Raw genomic sequence first — 16351 nt, forward strand, 5'->3', positions numbered from 1 at the left:
TTGAAATAAATACTTGAAATATTCAGTCTGCAGCATCAAGTGTTGTGCAGTGCTTGGTAAGGTTATAGTAGGCCTACAGTATTTGTCTACATTCTCCTTATATCTCAAAACAAATCATGAATAATGTTGTGAGTTTCTCACTATTTTTTGTCACCTAAATTATATCTCACATACAGTAAGAATGTCTGGCCAAAAATCTTTTTTTTTTTTTTTTTTTTTTACAAATGTGTTTTTTATTTATCACAGCAGTGTGAAACTGGCTGCAATAGTGTATGATCATTGATGACTGTGTTGGTTAAATGAAAACAAATAGCATTTTCACAAAAATGTGTATATGTTTTGACTGAAGTGTGTATGTTTTGACTGAAGTGTGTCATTTTGCAAACAATCTAGGAATTTTGCTAATTGATTGTGGTGTTTGGATAATTGTGATTATATTTTGACAAAAAGAACTCTGTTTTCAAAATCGCGTGTAAACAATTGAAAAAAAACTGTAACTTCAGAGAGTAGCCGTTCCATAAGGGAAATATGCAAATACATGCTGAAACAGGCCAATAGGATCTGGCTGCCTTGTGCTTGGCTCTGCCCACCTTCTTCCTTTTTCGGCCCACTGTGTGAGAGTGGAGGTGTAGGAACCAGTTGGTCCACATTGTGTCACCACTGATACACTTCCTCCCTGCATGAACACTGATCAGACCTGCAGGGCTCAAATGCAACCACTTGGGCAGCCTGGTCTCATAGGCTTGACGTAACATAGAAAATGTAAATCTGGGACACTCAAATTAGTATGATATGTTTTGTTTGGTATGGTTACATAAGACAGATGGTTACTTAAGGCAAAAATGAAAGGAGAGTGATTGGTTGGGGTGGATGGGTAGGTGTATAATGTGAATGTCTAAAAACCCAAAGGTTGTGAGTTCAAATCTCATCATGGACAACTTTAGCATTTTAGATAATTAGCAACTTTTCAACTACTTACTACTTTTTAGCTACTTTGCAACTACTTAGCATGTTAGCTGAACCCTAACCTTAACCCTAACCCTTTTAGCTAACCTAATCTTAACGCTAACCCCTAACCCTGACCACTAACCCTTAGCCAGCAAGCTAACATTAGCCACCTAGCTAAATTTCGTAACATATTGTACATTTTGCAAATTCGTAACATATAAGACAAATCGTAATTAGTAACATATCATACGAAATTGGTGATGGACAACTACAAATTAATACATACCATATGAAACATACGAAATGCTCTGAGACCAAGTTGCAGCCAGCTAGCCAGCCAGCGAATGATGCTATGGCAGTGCCAGAAAGCACACTACATTTCAATAATAATTCAAGAGCAGCCTTGTAACTTTGTCCTCCCTAAGATCCTCATCACTGCACACCTCTGCCGTCTTGCTTTCGGCTTAAATAACAATTTGGTTTAGGATTTTCCATAAACAAATTAAAATTATACAGTTGTTTTAATATGAGCCCAACCATTTCAGAGGTACAGTTTTGGCCAGAATACATTTGTTACGTCCAGCTACTGATTTTACTCTTTATTTTTAACCAATTTAACCAAATTCCAGTGGCTTCTATTTTTGTGAACAAATTTGTTCATGATTTTCACGAATACTATTCATTAATATCATTAATAATCGAAAAATGTCAGCAAATACATTTATAGCGTTTTAAAAATGTCTTATTTATTCAACATTTATGTTTTTTATTGTAACGGCAAAGTATTTCAGTTTTTAAGGACAACTGTTTGTTTTAATAACCTGTAATAAAGCTGAAAGAACAATAAACTAATAAACGAAACAAAACGAATATTATTATACATCAATTGTAGCTATACTAGATGTGTTTTAGTTTTATTTGTTCTAATAAAAATAATGTGTGCATATCAAATTCAGAATAAAACTGATCTCACGAATAAGCTTGCATGTGACGCTTGGTGCCGCACTTTGCATGAACAATGGAAAACAAAATTGCATCTCCAACCTCGTCACATCGTTTGCCTAGCCTAGTGTGCGTAAAGCTGCCGCGGGTCACACACCCGCCCCGAACCAACACCGAACTTGTGATCCTTTCTTCCCAGGTCTCATTTTCGATTGGACAACTTTCTCCCACGTGTGTTGGCCGGTGATCCTTAAATATTGCCCCAGAGAGCAAATTATTGTATTCGTGGTTTAGTATTATGAATTGCCTCTTGATAGGGACCTATTAAAAGAACCAACTGCCTGCCACAGGATGAGATCGTTAATCGGAGGACTCGTCTGTTGCATTTCCTTCCTTACCCTGGAAGTCCAAGCAACATACCGACTTTATGGAGGATACCATCCTCGGCAGCATCATGCAGACAGCCCTAACGTGCCACCGCAAACGTTTCAGCGGAGCATCCAACAGCAACAACCATTTCAGAGTGTTCAGCAAGGACAGCAACATATTGGGAATGTGCAGCAACCAGCTCAGTTTTCTCAGAATCAAAGAACTATTGATTTGGGAGGTTGGTTAATTTTCGTGCCATGTCCATTATTCTGTAGAGAGGCCTTTGCTTGCTGTCCATGGTGCGTAGACAGCGGTAATGGATATTTGGAATAGTCGGTGCAGACTGCTAAATTATTGCTGTTTATATTTCATTATATTTGAGATTATAGTATATTTAAATTTGAAATAATTTGACATTGACGTCCATGTATGATGTGCATAAAAGTTCCGAATTTAATCAAATCTCGTGTATTGGCCAGTCGTCGGGCATTACAGCATAAATACTTAGGTAGATGATTTGATACTGTAAATATACATTGTTATCTTGCCAGACAATAACAGACATTTAGAAATTCATTAGTAGGAAAATGTTTCACAAATAGCACACCAGAGGAAGGACTGTCAATGTGTAGGTGACTCAGTCCTTTGGGCTAAATTAAACATTCCGGCTATTATATGTAAAAGTTCAGAACCCTTTACATTGTGAGAAATAAGAAACATTATACTGTATGTCAACTTGGTATGTCGGTTACTACTGTAGAAATTGTATTTTTCATCTAGGTTTTTTTCATCTGTACTCAATTGCTAACAGCCAGCCTCTTACTGATGCTTAAGGCGAACAGCCAGCCTCTTACAGATGCTTAAGTCTAACAGCCAGCCTCTTACTGATGCTAAAGTCTAACAGCCAGCATCTTACTGATGCTTAAGGCGAACAGCCAGCCTCTTACTGATGCTTAAGTCTAACAGCCAGCCTCTTACTGATGCTTAAGTCTAACAGCCAGCATCTTCCCCCGATGATGCTTAACGCTAACAGCCAGCATCTTCCCGATGCTTAAGTCTAACAGCCAGCCTCTTACTGATGCTTAAGGCTAACAGCCAGCCTCTTACTGATGCTTAAGGCTAACAGCCAGCCTCTTACTGATGCTTAAGGCTAAGAGCCAGCCTCTTACTGATGCTTAAGGCTAACAGCCAGCCTCTTACTGATGCTTAATGCTAACAGCCAGTCTCTTACTGATGCTTAAGGCTAACAGCCAGCCTCTTACTGATGCTTAAGGCTAACAGCCAGCCTCTTACAGATGCTTAAGTCTAACAGCCAGCCTCTTACTGATGCTTAAGTCTAACAGCCAGCATCTTCCCCCGATGATGCTTAACGCTAACAGCCAGCATCTTCCCGATGCTTAAGTCTAACAGCCAGCCTCTTACTGATGCTTAAGGCTAACAGCCAGCCTCTTACTGATGCTTAAGGCTAACAGCCAGCCTCTTACTGATGCTTAAGGCTAAGAGCCAGCCTCTTACTGATGCTTAAGGCTAACAGCCAGCCTCTTACTGATGCTTAATGCTAACAGCCAGTCTCTTACTGATGCTTAAGGCTAACAGCCAGCCTCTTACTGATGCTTAAGGCTAACAGCCAGCCTCTTACAGATGCTTAAGGCTAACAGCCAGTCTCTTACTGATGCTTAAGGCTAACAGCCAGCCTCTTACTGATGCTTAAGGCTAACAGCCAGCCTCTTACAGATGCTTAAGGCTAACAGCCAGCCTCTTACTGATGCTTAAGGCTAACAGCCAGCCTCTTACCGATGCTTAAGGCTAACAGCCATTCTCTTACTGATGCTTAAGGCTAACAGCCAGCCTCTTAATAATAATAATAATAATATGCCATTTAGCAGACGCTTTTATCCAAAGCGACTTACAGTCATGCGTGCATACATTTTTTTGTGTATGGGTGGTCCCGGGGATCGAACCCACTACCTTGGCGTTACAAGCGCCGTGCTCTACCAGCTGAGCTACAGAGGACACTCTTACTGATGCTTAAGGCTAACAGCCAGCCTCTTACTGATGCTTAAGGCTAACAGCCAGCCTCTTACTGATGCTTAAGGCTAACAGACAGTCTCTTACTGATGCTTAAGGCTAACAGCCAGCCTCTTACTGATGCTTAAGGCTAACAGCCAGCCTCTTACAGATGCTTAAGTCTAACAGCCAGTCTCTTACTGATGCTTAAGGCTAACAGCCAGCCTCTTACTGATGCTTAAGGCTAACAGCCAGCCTCTACTGATGCTTAAGGCTAACAGCCAGCCTCTTACTGATGCTTAAGGCTAACAGCCAGCCTCTTACTGATGCTTAAGGCTAACAGCCAGCCTCTTACTGATGCTTAAGGCTAACAGCCAGCCTCTTCTGTTGGTGTTATTATTATTTTTTAAATCTCTTATCTTGTCATATGATTGAGCAGGTGCTGTGATAAAAGTCACTATTGGGTTGTTTTTATTTTGTCCTCTGCAGGGGAATCTTGAGAGAAGAAGGCTAAACGTGGGCATTCTATTTTGTTTAAAATTTAAAATTGGTTTGGTTGAATTGATCTGACTTTCCCTGTTGCTAAGTTACAATGTTTATTTGCCTCAGAGAAGTTCAGAAACTCCTCTCACTAGGCTTTGCTTTACCTCATATCCATTCCTGATTTTAGAAGTTTTGTATTCATCCACTTCAGACTCCTTTATTACTTCAGACTCCTTTAGACTTTCATTTGTTCTGCTTTGTTTGTAGCATATCATTGCTGTGTGTAATGAAGCGTGCACGATTGCCCGCTTAAAAACAAACGCTCCCATCCAATCCTTTTAGAATAGTAGCACTTAGTAAATGTACTTGTAAAACATGTAAAGGTGACTTGCTTAAAACTTCAGCAACTCCAGGCCTGAATGTGAAACCTGAATGTGTTTGATATACACTGAATGTACAAAACATTAGGAACACCTGCTCTTTCCATGACATACACTGACCAGGTGAATTCAGGTGAAAGATATGATCCCTTATTGATGTCACTTGTTAAATACACTTCAATCAGAAGGGGAGGAGACAGGTTAAAGAAGGATTTTAAAGCCTTGAGACATGGATTGTGTATGTGTGCCATTGAGAGGGTGAATGGGCAAGACAAAATATTTAAGTGCCTTGGAACAGGGTATGGTAGTTGGTGCCAGGCGCACTGGTTTGAGTGTGTCAAGAACTGCAACGCTGCTGGGGTTTTCACGCTCAACAGTTTCACGTGTGTATCAAGAATGGTCCACCACCCAAAGGACATCCAGCCAACTTGACACAACTGTGGGAAGCATTGGAGTCAACATGGGCCAGCATCCCTGTGGAACGCTTTCAACACCTTGTACAGTCCATGCTCCGATGTATTGAGGTTGTTCTGAGGGCAAAAGGGGGTGCAACTCAATATTATGAAGGTGTTCCTAATGTTTTGTACACTTAGTATATTTGACAGAGGATCTCTGGCTAGCAGTTCCCTGTCAAAGTGTGTAGAGTAAACCATTTCACCCTCTGTGGTAAAAACCTATGCCACATCTTTTCCCTCGCAGAAACCCACTGCAAAAGCCGCCCCCTAGATCTGGTGTTCATCATCGACAGCTCCCGTAGCGTGCGTCCCCAAGAATTTGAAAAGGTCAAAATCTTCTTGGCTGACATGGTCGACACCCTCGAGGTTGGCGCGGACGCCACACGTGTGGCCGTTGTGAACTACGCTAGCACGGTGAAGATTGAGTTCCTGCTCAAGACGCACTTCGACAAGCCGGGCCTGAAGGCAGCGCTGGCCCGCATCGAATCCTTAGCGGCTGGCACCATGACGGGGCTAGCCATCAAGACAGCCATGGAGGAGACCTTCACAGAGGAGTCGGGCGCCCGGCTAACCAACAAGAACATCGCCAAGGTGGCCATCATTGTGACGGACGGGCGGCCCCAGGACACGGTGGAGGTTGTTGCCGCGACGGCGAGGGCTGCAGGCATCGAGATCTACGCAGTGGGGGTGGACAGGGCGGACATGAAGTCCCTGCGTCTCATGGCCAGTCTGCCACTGGACGAACACGTGTTCTACGTGGAGACCTACGGCGTCATCGAGAAGCTCACGTCCAAGTTCAGAGAAACCCTTTGTGGTAAGAGAAGGAGGCTATTGCTTAGCTGAGGGATAGGTCATGTTTGCAAGTCTTCCTATAATAGCAGTGCACAATTCCTTAGGGGCCTCAGTCCTGCTGGTTTTTGTTTCTTCCAGTCCTTGACACCTACTTGATTAACTAATGTTACTGATCACCCAGGAAACAAATCTGGTTTCACAGGTCTAAACTAGTTGTTGGTTTCCCAGGTCTGAACTAGTTGTTGGTTTCCCAGGTCTAAACTAGTTGTTGGTTTCCCAGGTCTAAACTAGCTGTTGGTTTCCCAGTTCTGAACTAGTTGTTGGTTTCCCAGGTCTGAACTAGTTGTTGGTTTCCCAGGTCTAAACTAGTTGTTGGTTTCCCAGGTCTAAACTAGCTGTTGGTTTCCCAGTTCTGAACTAGTTGTTGGTTTCCCAGGTCTAAACTAGCTGTTGGTTTCCCAGTTCTAAACTAGCTGTTGGTTTCCCAGTTCTGAACTAGTTGTTGGTTTCCCAGGTCTAAACTAGCTGTTGGATTCCCAGTTCTGAACTAGTTGTTGGTTTCCCAGGTCTAAACTAGCTGTTGGTTTCCCAGGTCTAAACTAGCTGTTGGATCCCCAGTTCTAAACTAGTTGTTGGTTTCCCAGTTCTAAACTAGCTGTTGGTTTCCCAGGTCTAAACTAGCTGTTGGTTTCCCAGGTCTAAACTAGCTGTTGGTTTCCCAGGTCTAAACTAGCTGTTGTTTAAAAATCAAGAATGGTAACCAGCAAACGAGGCCCTCGAGGACTGGTGTTGTGCACCTTTACCCAAAAAACATTGATTAATAGTAATAATTATTTTAACATTTAATGCGAAACAGCGATTTATGATTTGATTCCGTATGATAACCCTCAATTGACCAATTAGAAAGTAATTAATAATTTACCTGAATTATTCCAAACCTGATTAATTCTGTTCAAGGTGATGATGTTGTCAGACTAAACCAATCAGCTGTGAGGATGTTTGTTTACAGGTGTGGACGCCTGTGCCCTGGGACACGACTGCGACCACATATGTGTCAACAACAACAACTCGTACACCTGCAAGTGTCGAGAAGGCTATACACTGAATGCAGACAAGAAAACATGCTCACGTAAGGACCACAAGCCTCTATCGGGAATGTGGATAGCACTTTGTTCGATAGGTACCTATATAAGGACTTCATAACACATTCATAACCCATGAATAACCCATATATAAGCAAGCATTTAATAAATTCTAATGCCAACAACCACAGGTTGATTTTTATGTTACAGGAACGTTTTCAACGATTGTTGACATAAGTAATTATGAAATGCTCATGTACTGCTTATGAATGTGTTATGTTATGTATGAGTTATGAATGTATTATGAAGTCCTTATGTAGGTACCCTTCAAATAAAGTGTTGCCGGAATGTTTTTGTGTGTAGGGGACATTTTTACTATATTTATTGTGTAATACAGAAAGGAGAAGGTAACGAAACAAGCCTTGTATTTAGGGGCAAAGGTTCAATATTAATGTGAAAGATTTTGTCTTGTGTTTACATTTAGCAGCAAGTTCTTTGCAAAACCAAAACCAAAATGGACCAGGTTTGAACGGTTGGTGCACCTTTATTCCAGAATTCATAGGCTAGAAATCCTAAATGCTGCAGTTATGGTATGCATGCCCAGTGCTTGAAGTGGACTGAACTAGGTGCCACACTCATTCTGGGTGCTGGTACTGTTATATTTAGGTGTCGGAACTCCGCAATATTTTTAAGCCGATATTCTACAAGAGGTGCAGGAACTCATGCTGTAGAAAATGTAAGGTGCCCGGAACTCAGTCCCTGTGTGTTCCTGCCGAAGTCAAGCACTGTGCATGCCACTATCCAATGCGTTTACGCTAGCTAACATTGCTGTCCCCCCCCTTTCACCTTATACGGCTAATACAGTGGGGAAAAAAAGTATTTAGTCAGCCACCAATTGTGCAAGTACTCCCACTTAAAAAGATGAGAGAGGCCTGTAATTTTCATCATAGGTACACGTCAACTATGACAGACAAAATGAGGAAAAAAAATCCAGAAAATCACATTGTAGGATTTGTAATGAATTTATTTGCAAATTATGGTGGAAAATAAGTATTTGGTCAATAACAAAAGTTTCTCAATACTTTGTTATATACCCTTTGTTGGCAATGACACAGGTCAAACGTTTTCTGTAAGTCTTCACAAGGTTTTCACACACTGTTGCTGGTATTTTGGCCCATTCCTCCATGCAGATCTCCTCTAGAGCAGTGATGTTTTGGGGCTGTCGCTAAGCAACACGGACTTTCAACTCCCCTCCAAAGATTTTCTATGGGGTTGAGATCTGGAGACTGGCTAGGCCACTCCAGGACCTTGAAATGCTTCTTACGAAGCCACTCCTTTGTTGCCCGGGCGGTGTGTTTGGGATCATTGTCATGCTGAAAGACCCAGCCACGTTTTATCTTCAATGCCCTTGCTGATGGAAGGAGGTTTTCACTCAAAATCTCACGATACATGGCCCCATTCATTCTTTCCTTTACACGGATCAGTCGTCCTGGTCCCTTTGCAGAAAAAACAGCCCCAAAGCATGATGTTTCCACCCCCATGCTTCACAGTAGGTATGGTGTTCTTTGGATGCAACTCAGCATTCTTTGTCCTCCAAACACGACGAGTTGAGTTTTTACCAAAAAGTTATATTTTGGTTTCATCTGACCATATGACATTCTCCCAATCCTCTTCTGGATCATCCAAATGCACTCTAGCAAACTTCAGATGGGCCTGGACATGTACTGGCTTAAGCAGGGGGACACGTCTCGCACTGCAGGATTTGAGTCCCTGGCGGCGTAGTGTGTTACTGATGGTAGGCTTTGTTACTTTGGTCCCAGCTCTCTGCAGGTTATTCACTAGGTCCCCCCGTGTGGTTCTGGGATTTTTGCTCACCGTTCTTGTGATCATTTTGACCCCACGGGGTGAGATCTTGTGTGGAGCCCCAGATCGAGGGAGATTATCAGTGGTCTTGTATGTCTTCCATTTCCTAATAATTGCTCCCACAGTTGATTTCTTCAAACCAAGCTGCTTACCTATTGCAGATTCAGTCTTCCCAGCCTGGTGCAGGTCTACAATTTTGTTTCTGGTGTCCTTTGACAGCTCTTTGGTCTTGGCCATAGTGGAGTTTGGAGTGTGACTGTTTGAGGTTGTGGACAGGTGTCTTTTATACTGATAACAAGTTCAAACAGGTGCCATTAATACAGGTAACGAGTGGAGGTCAGAGGAGCCTCTTAAAGAAGAAGTTACAGGTCTGTGAGAGCCAGAAATCTTGCTTGTTTGTAGGTGACCAAATACTTATTTTCCACCATAATTTGCAAATAAATTCATTAAAAATCCTACAATGTGATTTTCTGGATTTTTTTTCCTCAATTTCTCTGTCATAGTTGACGTGTACCTATGATGAAAATTACAGGCCTCTCTCATCTTTTTAAGTGGGAGAACTTGCACAATTGGTGGCTGACTAAATACTTTTTTTCCCCACTGTACATGGTGAGTTTGTTGTGATGCGTTGGCGTGGCTTATTTAGCATTCACACCCGTGGAGCTGCAGAGCAGCCTGAGCTGCAGGGCTGGAGCTCTCGACCTGTCTTGGTCATTGACGGCTATAAGAGTGTCCGCATGGACAACTTTGATCTGGTGAAGAGTCAACGCTGGCACTGTACAGGTTGGCCTGATCCAGTACTCCAGCCGAGTCCGGACCGAGTTCACCTTAAACTAGCACCGGACCACCAAGGCTTTGAAGAAGGCGGTGAGAGGTGTTCAGTACATGGGCTCCATGACCAGTCTGGCCCTGGTCCATCTGCTGGACAGGAGCTTCACCCAGGGAGAGGGCACCAGGCCAAAGTGCCCCGGGTGGCCATCGTGCTGACGGACGGACAGTTGCAAGACGACATCTCGGAGCACGCCAGGAACCTCAAAGAGCAGGGTGAGAGCCCTTTTTCTTAAACAGTGTATAATGTAACACCATTCTATTGAGTTGAACATGTCTGAAGTTGTAAGATGATGACTCCAAACTCTAAAATTACTCACAGTTTTCTGTTGTACATCCAGTAAATATTTCGAGTTCATTATATGAATGCACGTTTCCTCCTACCATAGCTGTGTAATACTTAAACGTCCAATCCCATGTATATAGTTTTGAGTTTGTCAAAAGAGGTGAACATTGTCCTGTCCTGTCGTCCTTCTCTCTTTCCTCAGGTGTTGAGACGTTCGCGGTGGGTGAAACGGAGGAGAGCGAGCTCCTGGAGATAGCCTCTGAGCACCACAGCCAGCATTACTTTCACTCAGCCGACTTTAGCACCGCGGACTCCATAGCTCACACCTTAAAGAGCAAGTTCTGCCACAATAAGGAAGAAGGAAATGGATGAGCAAGGGGAGGCGCAGCATGAGCTGCTAGGGGAACCCAAAGGGGCCTGGCCGTCTGACTTGTGTTTGGCCTCATGCGTTTGTTGGACTGATGCCTGGGTATTTAAAATTGCATGCGGTCACCTATGGTTTGTTTCACATCTACGGGAGACCTTGAAAAATCAAAGTATATTAACCACTACCTGATGGGTTTGTTTTATGATGAACAAGTGCTTGAATGAATGGCTGGTCTACTGCCTTGGTTAAAGATTGAATGAATGGCTGGTCTACTGCCTTGGTTAAAGCTTGAATGAATGGCTGGTCTACTGCCTTAGTTAAAGCTTTGAAGTGATTGTTAACCTTTTGCAAAACCCAATTGACTTACCACTGACTTCCCGTCAATGATCTAAAAAAGCTTCACCTGATCTTTGACTAACTTCTTGATGCCACTTGACTGTATGCATTGTCTGTATTGACTTTACATGAAGTAAACTAGCTGTCACACTTTACATTAAGTTGCTCCAATACCTCATAGTACCAGCGAATTGTAATATTTGATAGCATTGTGCAATTTGTAACTACACAGTTAGTTTCCTTGTAACCACTATGGAAAAGGGTTTTAATAGATTCTTAGGTGTGGAAGAAGTTACACTTTAAGTTTCTAGCTACTGTGTAACACAGGGGGCTGCTGAGGGGAGAACGGCTCATAATAATGGCTGGAACGGAGTGAATGGAATGGCATCAAACCATGTCTTTGATGTATTTGATACCATTCCACCTATACCGCTCCAGCCATTACCACGAGCCCATCCTACTCAATTAAGGCGCCACCAACCTCCTGGTGCATAATACTGATCAGCCTATCGTATTTAGATGACCAAAATAATTCAGGAACAGCTAAACTGATAAAGTTGTTTATTGGTAACTGCAGTAACTTTAATGTCAAGTTCCTCTTTCAGAGGACGCGAACGAGATGAGTGGGAATGAGCTGAGTGAAGATGCCTGCATGTGTGAGGCTCAGATTGCTTTCCAGATGAAGATGCAGACCACCATACAGCAGCTGACCAACAAACATATCCTTTTACCTCACCGTTATAATGGGTCAGGGTGGCATTTATACAGGGCTTTTCACAAAGCCACTACCACCAGCTGCAATGTTGTACATATGGCCCGAGTGGATATCGCTCTACTTTGAACTTTTACACTTCCCTATTACACTTCAGTGTATGTATTGAAGAAGACAAAATCATTTCCTTGACTGTTATTTCCACTAGATGACCTATCGAGGAAAGTGACCCAGTTTGGACGCAGCCGTTGATTCTAAAGAAGGGGGACGCTGCAAAGAGACCATTCAGAGCTCACCCAGTTCACCACAACCTAAAATGGCTGTGTAGTTTTCCTCTTTTTCGCAAACCGTCATTATTAACAACAGTCCATTTTGGAGTTATTGTACTGTATAACAACCTTCAATATATGTGTTTTAGGTCTAAAACAATGTGTTTACCATTGAATGACATGACCAATAATGTTCCATTTGCTCACAACAGATGCCCCCATTTCATTCCATTTAAAGCTAGGAACAAAGAGCAAAGTTGACTTTTTTTGCACAATACTTGTCTCCCCATGGTGGCACCTTTCCAGTTGAACAACATTCCATCTTCCACCACATCACCTATAATAAAGAGGAAGCAATAATGGCTCCATCAAATGAAAGACAAGACACATGGAATGTAATTTCTGTCAATATATACTGTTCTATTGTTCTATTTTCTAGTGTTCTATTTTGGATATTTGTACAAATGTATACATTAAATACATATTTTGAAGAAATGTCATATTAACATTGTTTCTGTCAATATTTTTGGTTTCACATGGTAAAATATCAAAAGGTCATAAAGACTAAAGTGCTACATGCATATACTGTATATACGTCAAGCACAATATAACAAAACACAAGATATACCTTTGTCTTCAAGTCCACCAGCTACCGAACAATTTGTAACTAGAATAATTAACCCCCCCCAAAAAAAAGGAGAGACTGAAAAGGGATTGTCAACTTCATATATGCCATTTATCAGCCCCCTGTAGCTCAGTTGGTAGAGCCTGGCGCTTGCATGATTCCCACGGGGGGCCAGTATGAAAAAATGTATGCACTCACGAACTGTAAGTCGCTCTGGATAAGAGCGTCTGCTAAATGACTAAAATGTAAAAAATCAGACACTTATATCCAAAGCAACTTATAGACATGCGTGCATACACTTTCATGTATGGGTGTTGCAAGCGCCATACTCTACCAGCTGAGCCATACGGGACCAAGGAATGTTCACAGACTATAGCTGAATGATAAAAAGTAGGCACATAATGTAGCCAGGGTTTTCCCAGACTGAGCCATACTGTAGATGTTCTAATACATGGCTCTGGCATTTCCCATTTCAGAAGTGATTACATACACACATGTGAACAGTGCATTGAGATAATAAACTCGGAATAAAGAGACTCTATGCCCAAGTTTCTAAAGAGATGCAGAAGGGAGTGCAACCAACAAGGACTACGACACAACACGGAGATATATCATTACGGACTACAATTACCACAATGTTGAGAGCAGAAGCCTCGAGAAAGAGCTTTCCGGTGTGTGGTTACCAGGGATACCGATGAAAGCGACGTCGAAGTGCTGCAAAAAAAATCTGCCTTGTGAATTTAGTTTATGAAGGAAAACCATGGTTATTAGATTAAATAAATACCAACCTATGAATGTATCTTGCGCGGAGTTTGCTAGCTATATTCTACAATAGTTCGTTTGTAAACTGTTTCACAACGGTGACTGAATCTCCAGCTAGCTACTTCCATAAGCTAGCTAGCAGTAGCAAGCTGCTAGCTCTCTAACGTCGCTAGCTAGCTAATGTTAGCTTTAGCAAGCAAATTCTAGTGAACGTGTGTTGGGTCACTTACCAGCAACGATGTTTATTTATCTCAGTAAGAAGGTAAGCATCCATTTCGGTGACATTTAACTATCAGATATTTTTGTTGATACGCGTGAAGCTTCCATACGTCTCTCACTTGTTGTTGCCTATCAAGACGAGAGCATCATCATCATCATAATAATTATGATTGTCATGCCATTATGATTAGGCTAATATTGTATTCATCTCCATCATGCACAAAGTCTCTTGCATGTTTGAGCCATCCATTTACTGCTAGCTAGCTAGTTATGAGACCTGCAAACTAACGTTAGTCATACTGTGCATGTTACTTCCTGGGATAGCAGGCACATTTTTCAGAGCCTGTTGGCATAAGCGATACAATCAGTGTCCCTTTTGCCTACAACAGTAACAACCAGTTATAATCCATTTGATCTAAATGCACAATCCTCTTCCCCTCCCAGATTGCCATCCCCAACAACATACGGCTGAAGTGTGTGTCTTGGAACAAAGACCAAGGCTTTATAGCATGTGGAGGGGATGAGGGTCTTCTCAAAGTCCTAAAGTTGGAGACACAGACAGGTGAACTGGGTTTCCAACACAATGTACCTCTATAACATTTTCTTAGTCGAGATTTGCTGAGAGTACCATCTGACCTAAGTTATGCAATGTTTCCAAACACATTTGATTCAGATTCATTTTAGTTATTTAGCAGACGCTCTTATCCAGAGCGACTTACACCTAATTAGGGTTAGGTGCCTTTCGCTTACTGGCCAAATGCACTCTAATTGGCCCAAGTCTTTAGTGTCACACTCCTGATGGAAACGCAATTACACACTAGCGCTTACATTAACATAAAACACTGGTGCGGGGTAAGTCTTAGGTGGAAGTACAGCGCAATGGTGTCAGGAACCAATTTGCTTGGGCTTCTCTGTATTAGGCTACTTTAGAGCTATCGTATGATTCAAGCAGCTTGTGACGTTGACAGGCGTATTTAACTCACTATCGGCTAGATATAGGCTTGGTTTAGGCTTGAGCGTTTCAATGCAAAATGTGCAGCTTTTGTATCCAGAGAAGAAGACACACATAAAGAATAATGACTTAGTGTCAGCGATTACTGTAGTAGTGTGCTAGATACGTAAGTAGCCTAAACGATAGTGTTGTCACTGTAATTGTAAAAACACACAAAACATGACCTCTTGTTCTCTTTGGGGCCGTGAACTTTCAACAGACGATGCCAAACTCAAAGGACTTGCAGCACCCAGCAATTTGTCAATGAATCAGACACTTGAAGGCCACAGTGGTAAGTAAGGTGACATTATGGAACATGTGGCAAGCAGTCTGCTGATAAAAAAAACAAAAAAAAAACGATTTCTGGGAGCCAGTGGGACCTCTGAACTCTTCAGTGTGACCTCTGAACTCTGTTTGTTGTTTGGTATGCCACAGGTGCAGTCCAGGTTGTTACGTGGAACGAGCAGTACCAGAAGCTCACCACCAGTGACCAGAATGGCCTCATTATTGTGTGGATGCTCTACAAAGGTAGGCTACACTGTATAGTGACATGCACTGAGAATAATGTATGGCGGGGGTTGGTAAAACGCAAGATCCATCAGGACCCATGTGGCCAATTCTATATCATTTTGTCTTACAGCCTATATTTTCGGTTTCAAGATCATTGTGATGTCTAACTGATTATTATGGCCCAGAAGTGAGTCTCAGATAGGATGTTCGGGGTGACGTTTTCCCCTTCTAATGGCAGAAAGACTGTAGGTCTATTACACTGAAGGATATTTCAAGTCAAGTCAGAGAAACACTTCAGCCATGTTGAAGCCATCTCAGTGTTGTCAATTTCTGTTTACTATTTGATGTATGACATAATGATATGGTGTGTGAATAGGCTGCTGGTACCAGGTGATGATCATAATGATATGGTGTGTGAATAGGCTGCTGGTACCAGGTGATGATCATAATGATATGGTGTGTGAATAGGCTGCTGGTACGAGGAGATGATTAACAACAGGAACAAGTCCGTGGTGAGGAGCATGAGTTGGAATGCAGACGGCCAGAAGATTTGTATTGTTTACGAGGACGGGGCAGTCATTGTTGGATCTGTAGATGGTAAGTGCTCCTCTCTTTAACACGTCTGTCTGGACAGAAATATTTTTCTAATTCATGCACTGGGTTCATCAGGTTATTTCAGATTTAACAGTCAGAACAAGTTGTCATTGCATTGCTATTGATTTCTCACACCCGTTGTATAGTATAATGGTAATGACAAAAGCATCATGACGAATATGGCACATGGTTGTTTTATAATGGATGTGTTCTGTCTTTTTAGGTAACCGAATCTGGGGGAAAGAGCTCAAGGGAATTCAGCTCGCTCACGTGGCCTGGTCGCCAGATAGCAAGATCCTCCTTTTTGGGATGGCCAATGGGGAAATCCACATCTACGACAATCAGGGAAACTTCATTGTAAGTCTGGTAGCCTTTCAAAAAGGGGAAAAGATAGCAGCACCCCAAAAGTAATGATGGATAGCACTTTTTGTACACTTATTAAAGGTGCACGTTTCAATTGTTTTAGGGTGTTTAATGCATCCCCACTTCTGAAGAGTGGATAACTTAGTTCTAGGAGACTTAGAAATGATC

At 42.2% G+C, this 16351-nt stretch overlaps 2 protein-coding genes across 6 annotated transcripts in view; both read left to right on the top strand.

Moving 5' to 3' along the window:
- Nucleotides 1-2052: 2052 nt before the first annotated feature.
- LOC121539048 (matrilin-3-like) lies at nt 2053-12603 on the top strand. Of its 3 annotated transcripts, none has more exons than XM_041847257.1 (6): nt 2053-2497; nt 5829-6398; nt 7386-7505; nt 7943-7990; nt 11744-11857; nt 12056-12603. In XM_041847257.1, the coding sequence occupies exons 1-6, from the start codon at nt 2242-2244 to the stop codon at nt 12100-12102; spliced, it is 1155 nt and encodes a 384-aa protein (XP_041703191.1). In that variant the 5' UTR covers nt 2053-2241; the 3' UTR covers nt 12103-12603. The 3 variants fall into 3 exon arrangements, with proteins under 3 accessions (XP_041703191.1, XP_041703192.1, XP_041703193.1); XM_041847258.1 differs by having other exon boundaries at nt 7946-7990; XM_041847259.1 differs by lacking the exon at nt 7943-7990 and having other exon boundaries at nt 12056-12602.
- An 830-nt stretch (nt 12604-13433) lies between these two features.
- Nucleotides 13434-16351, top strand: part of wdr35 (WD repeat domain 35) — a 39331-nt gene continuing 36413 nt past the window's right edge. For all 3 annotated transcript variants that reach the window (XM_041847247.2, XM_041847248.2, XM_041847249.2), the window contains exons 1-6: nt 13434-13768; nt 14170-14287; nt 14937-15008; nt 15152-15244; nt 15695-15823; nt 16044-16177. In XM_041847247.2, the coding sequence (XP_041703181.1) occupies nt 13745-13768; nt 14170-14287; nt 14937-15008; nt 15152-15244; nt 15695-15823; nt 16044-16177 (570 nt within the window). In that variant the 5' untranslated portion in view covers nt 13434-13744. The remainder of the gene's footprint in view (nt 13769-14169; nt 14288-14936; nt 15009-15151; nt 15245-15694; nt 15824-16043; nt 16178-16351) is intronic.

Source organism: Coregonus clupeaformis, chromosome 21 (assembly GCF_020615455.1).
Source record: "Coregonus clupeaformis isolate EN_2021a chromosome 21, ASM2061545v1, whole genome shotgun sequence".
NCBI lineage: Eukaryota > Metazoa > Chordata > Actinopteri > Salmoniformes > Salmonidae > Coregonus > Coregonus clupeaformis.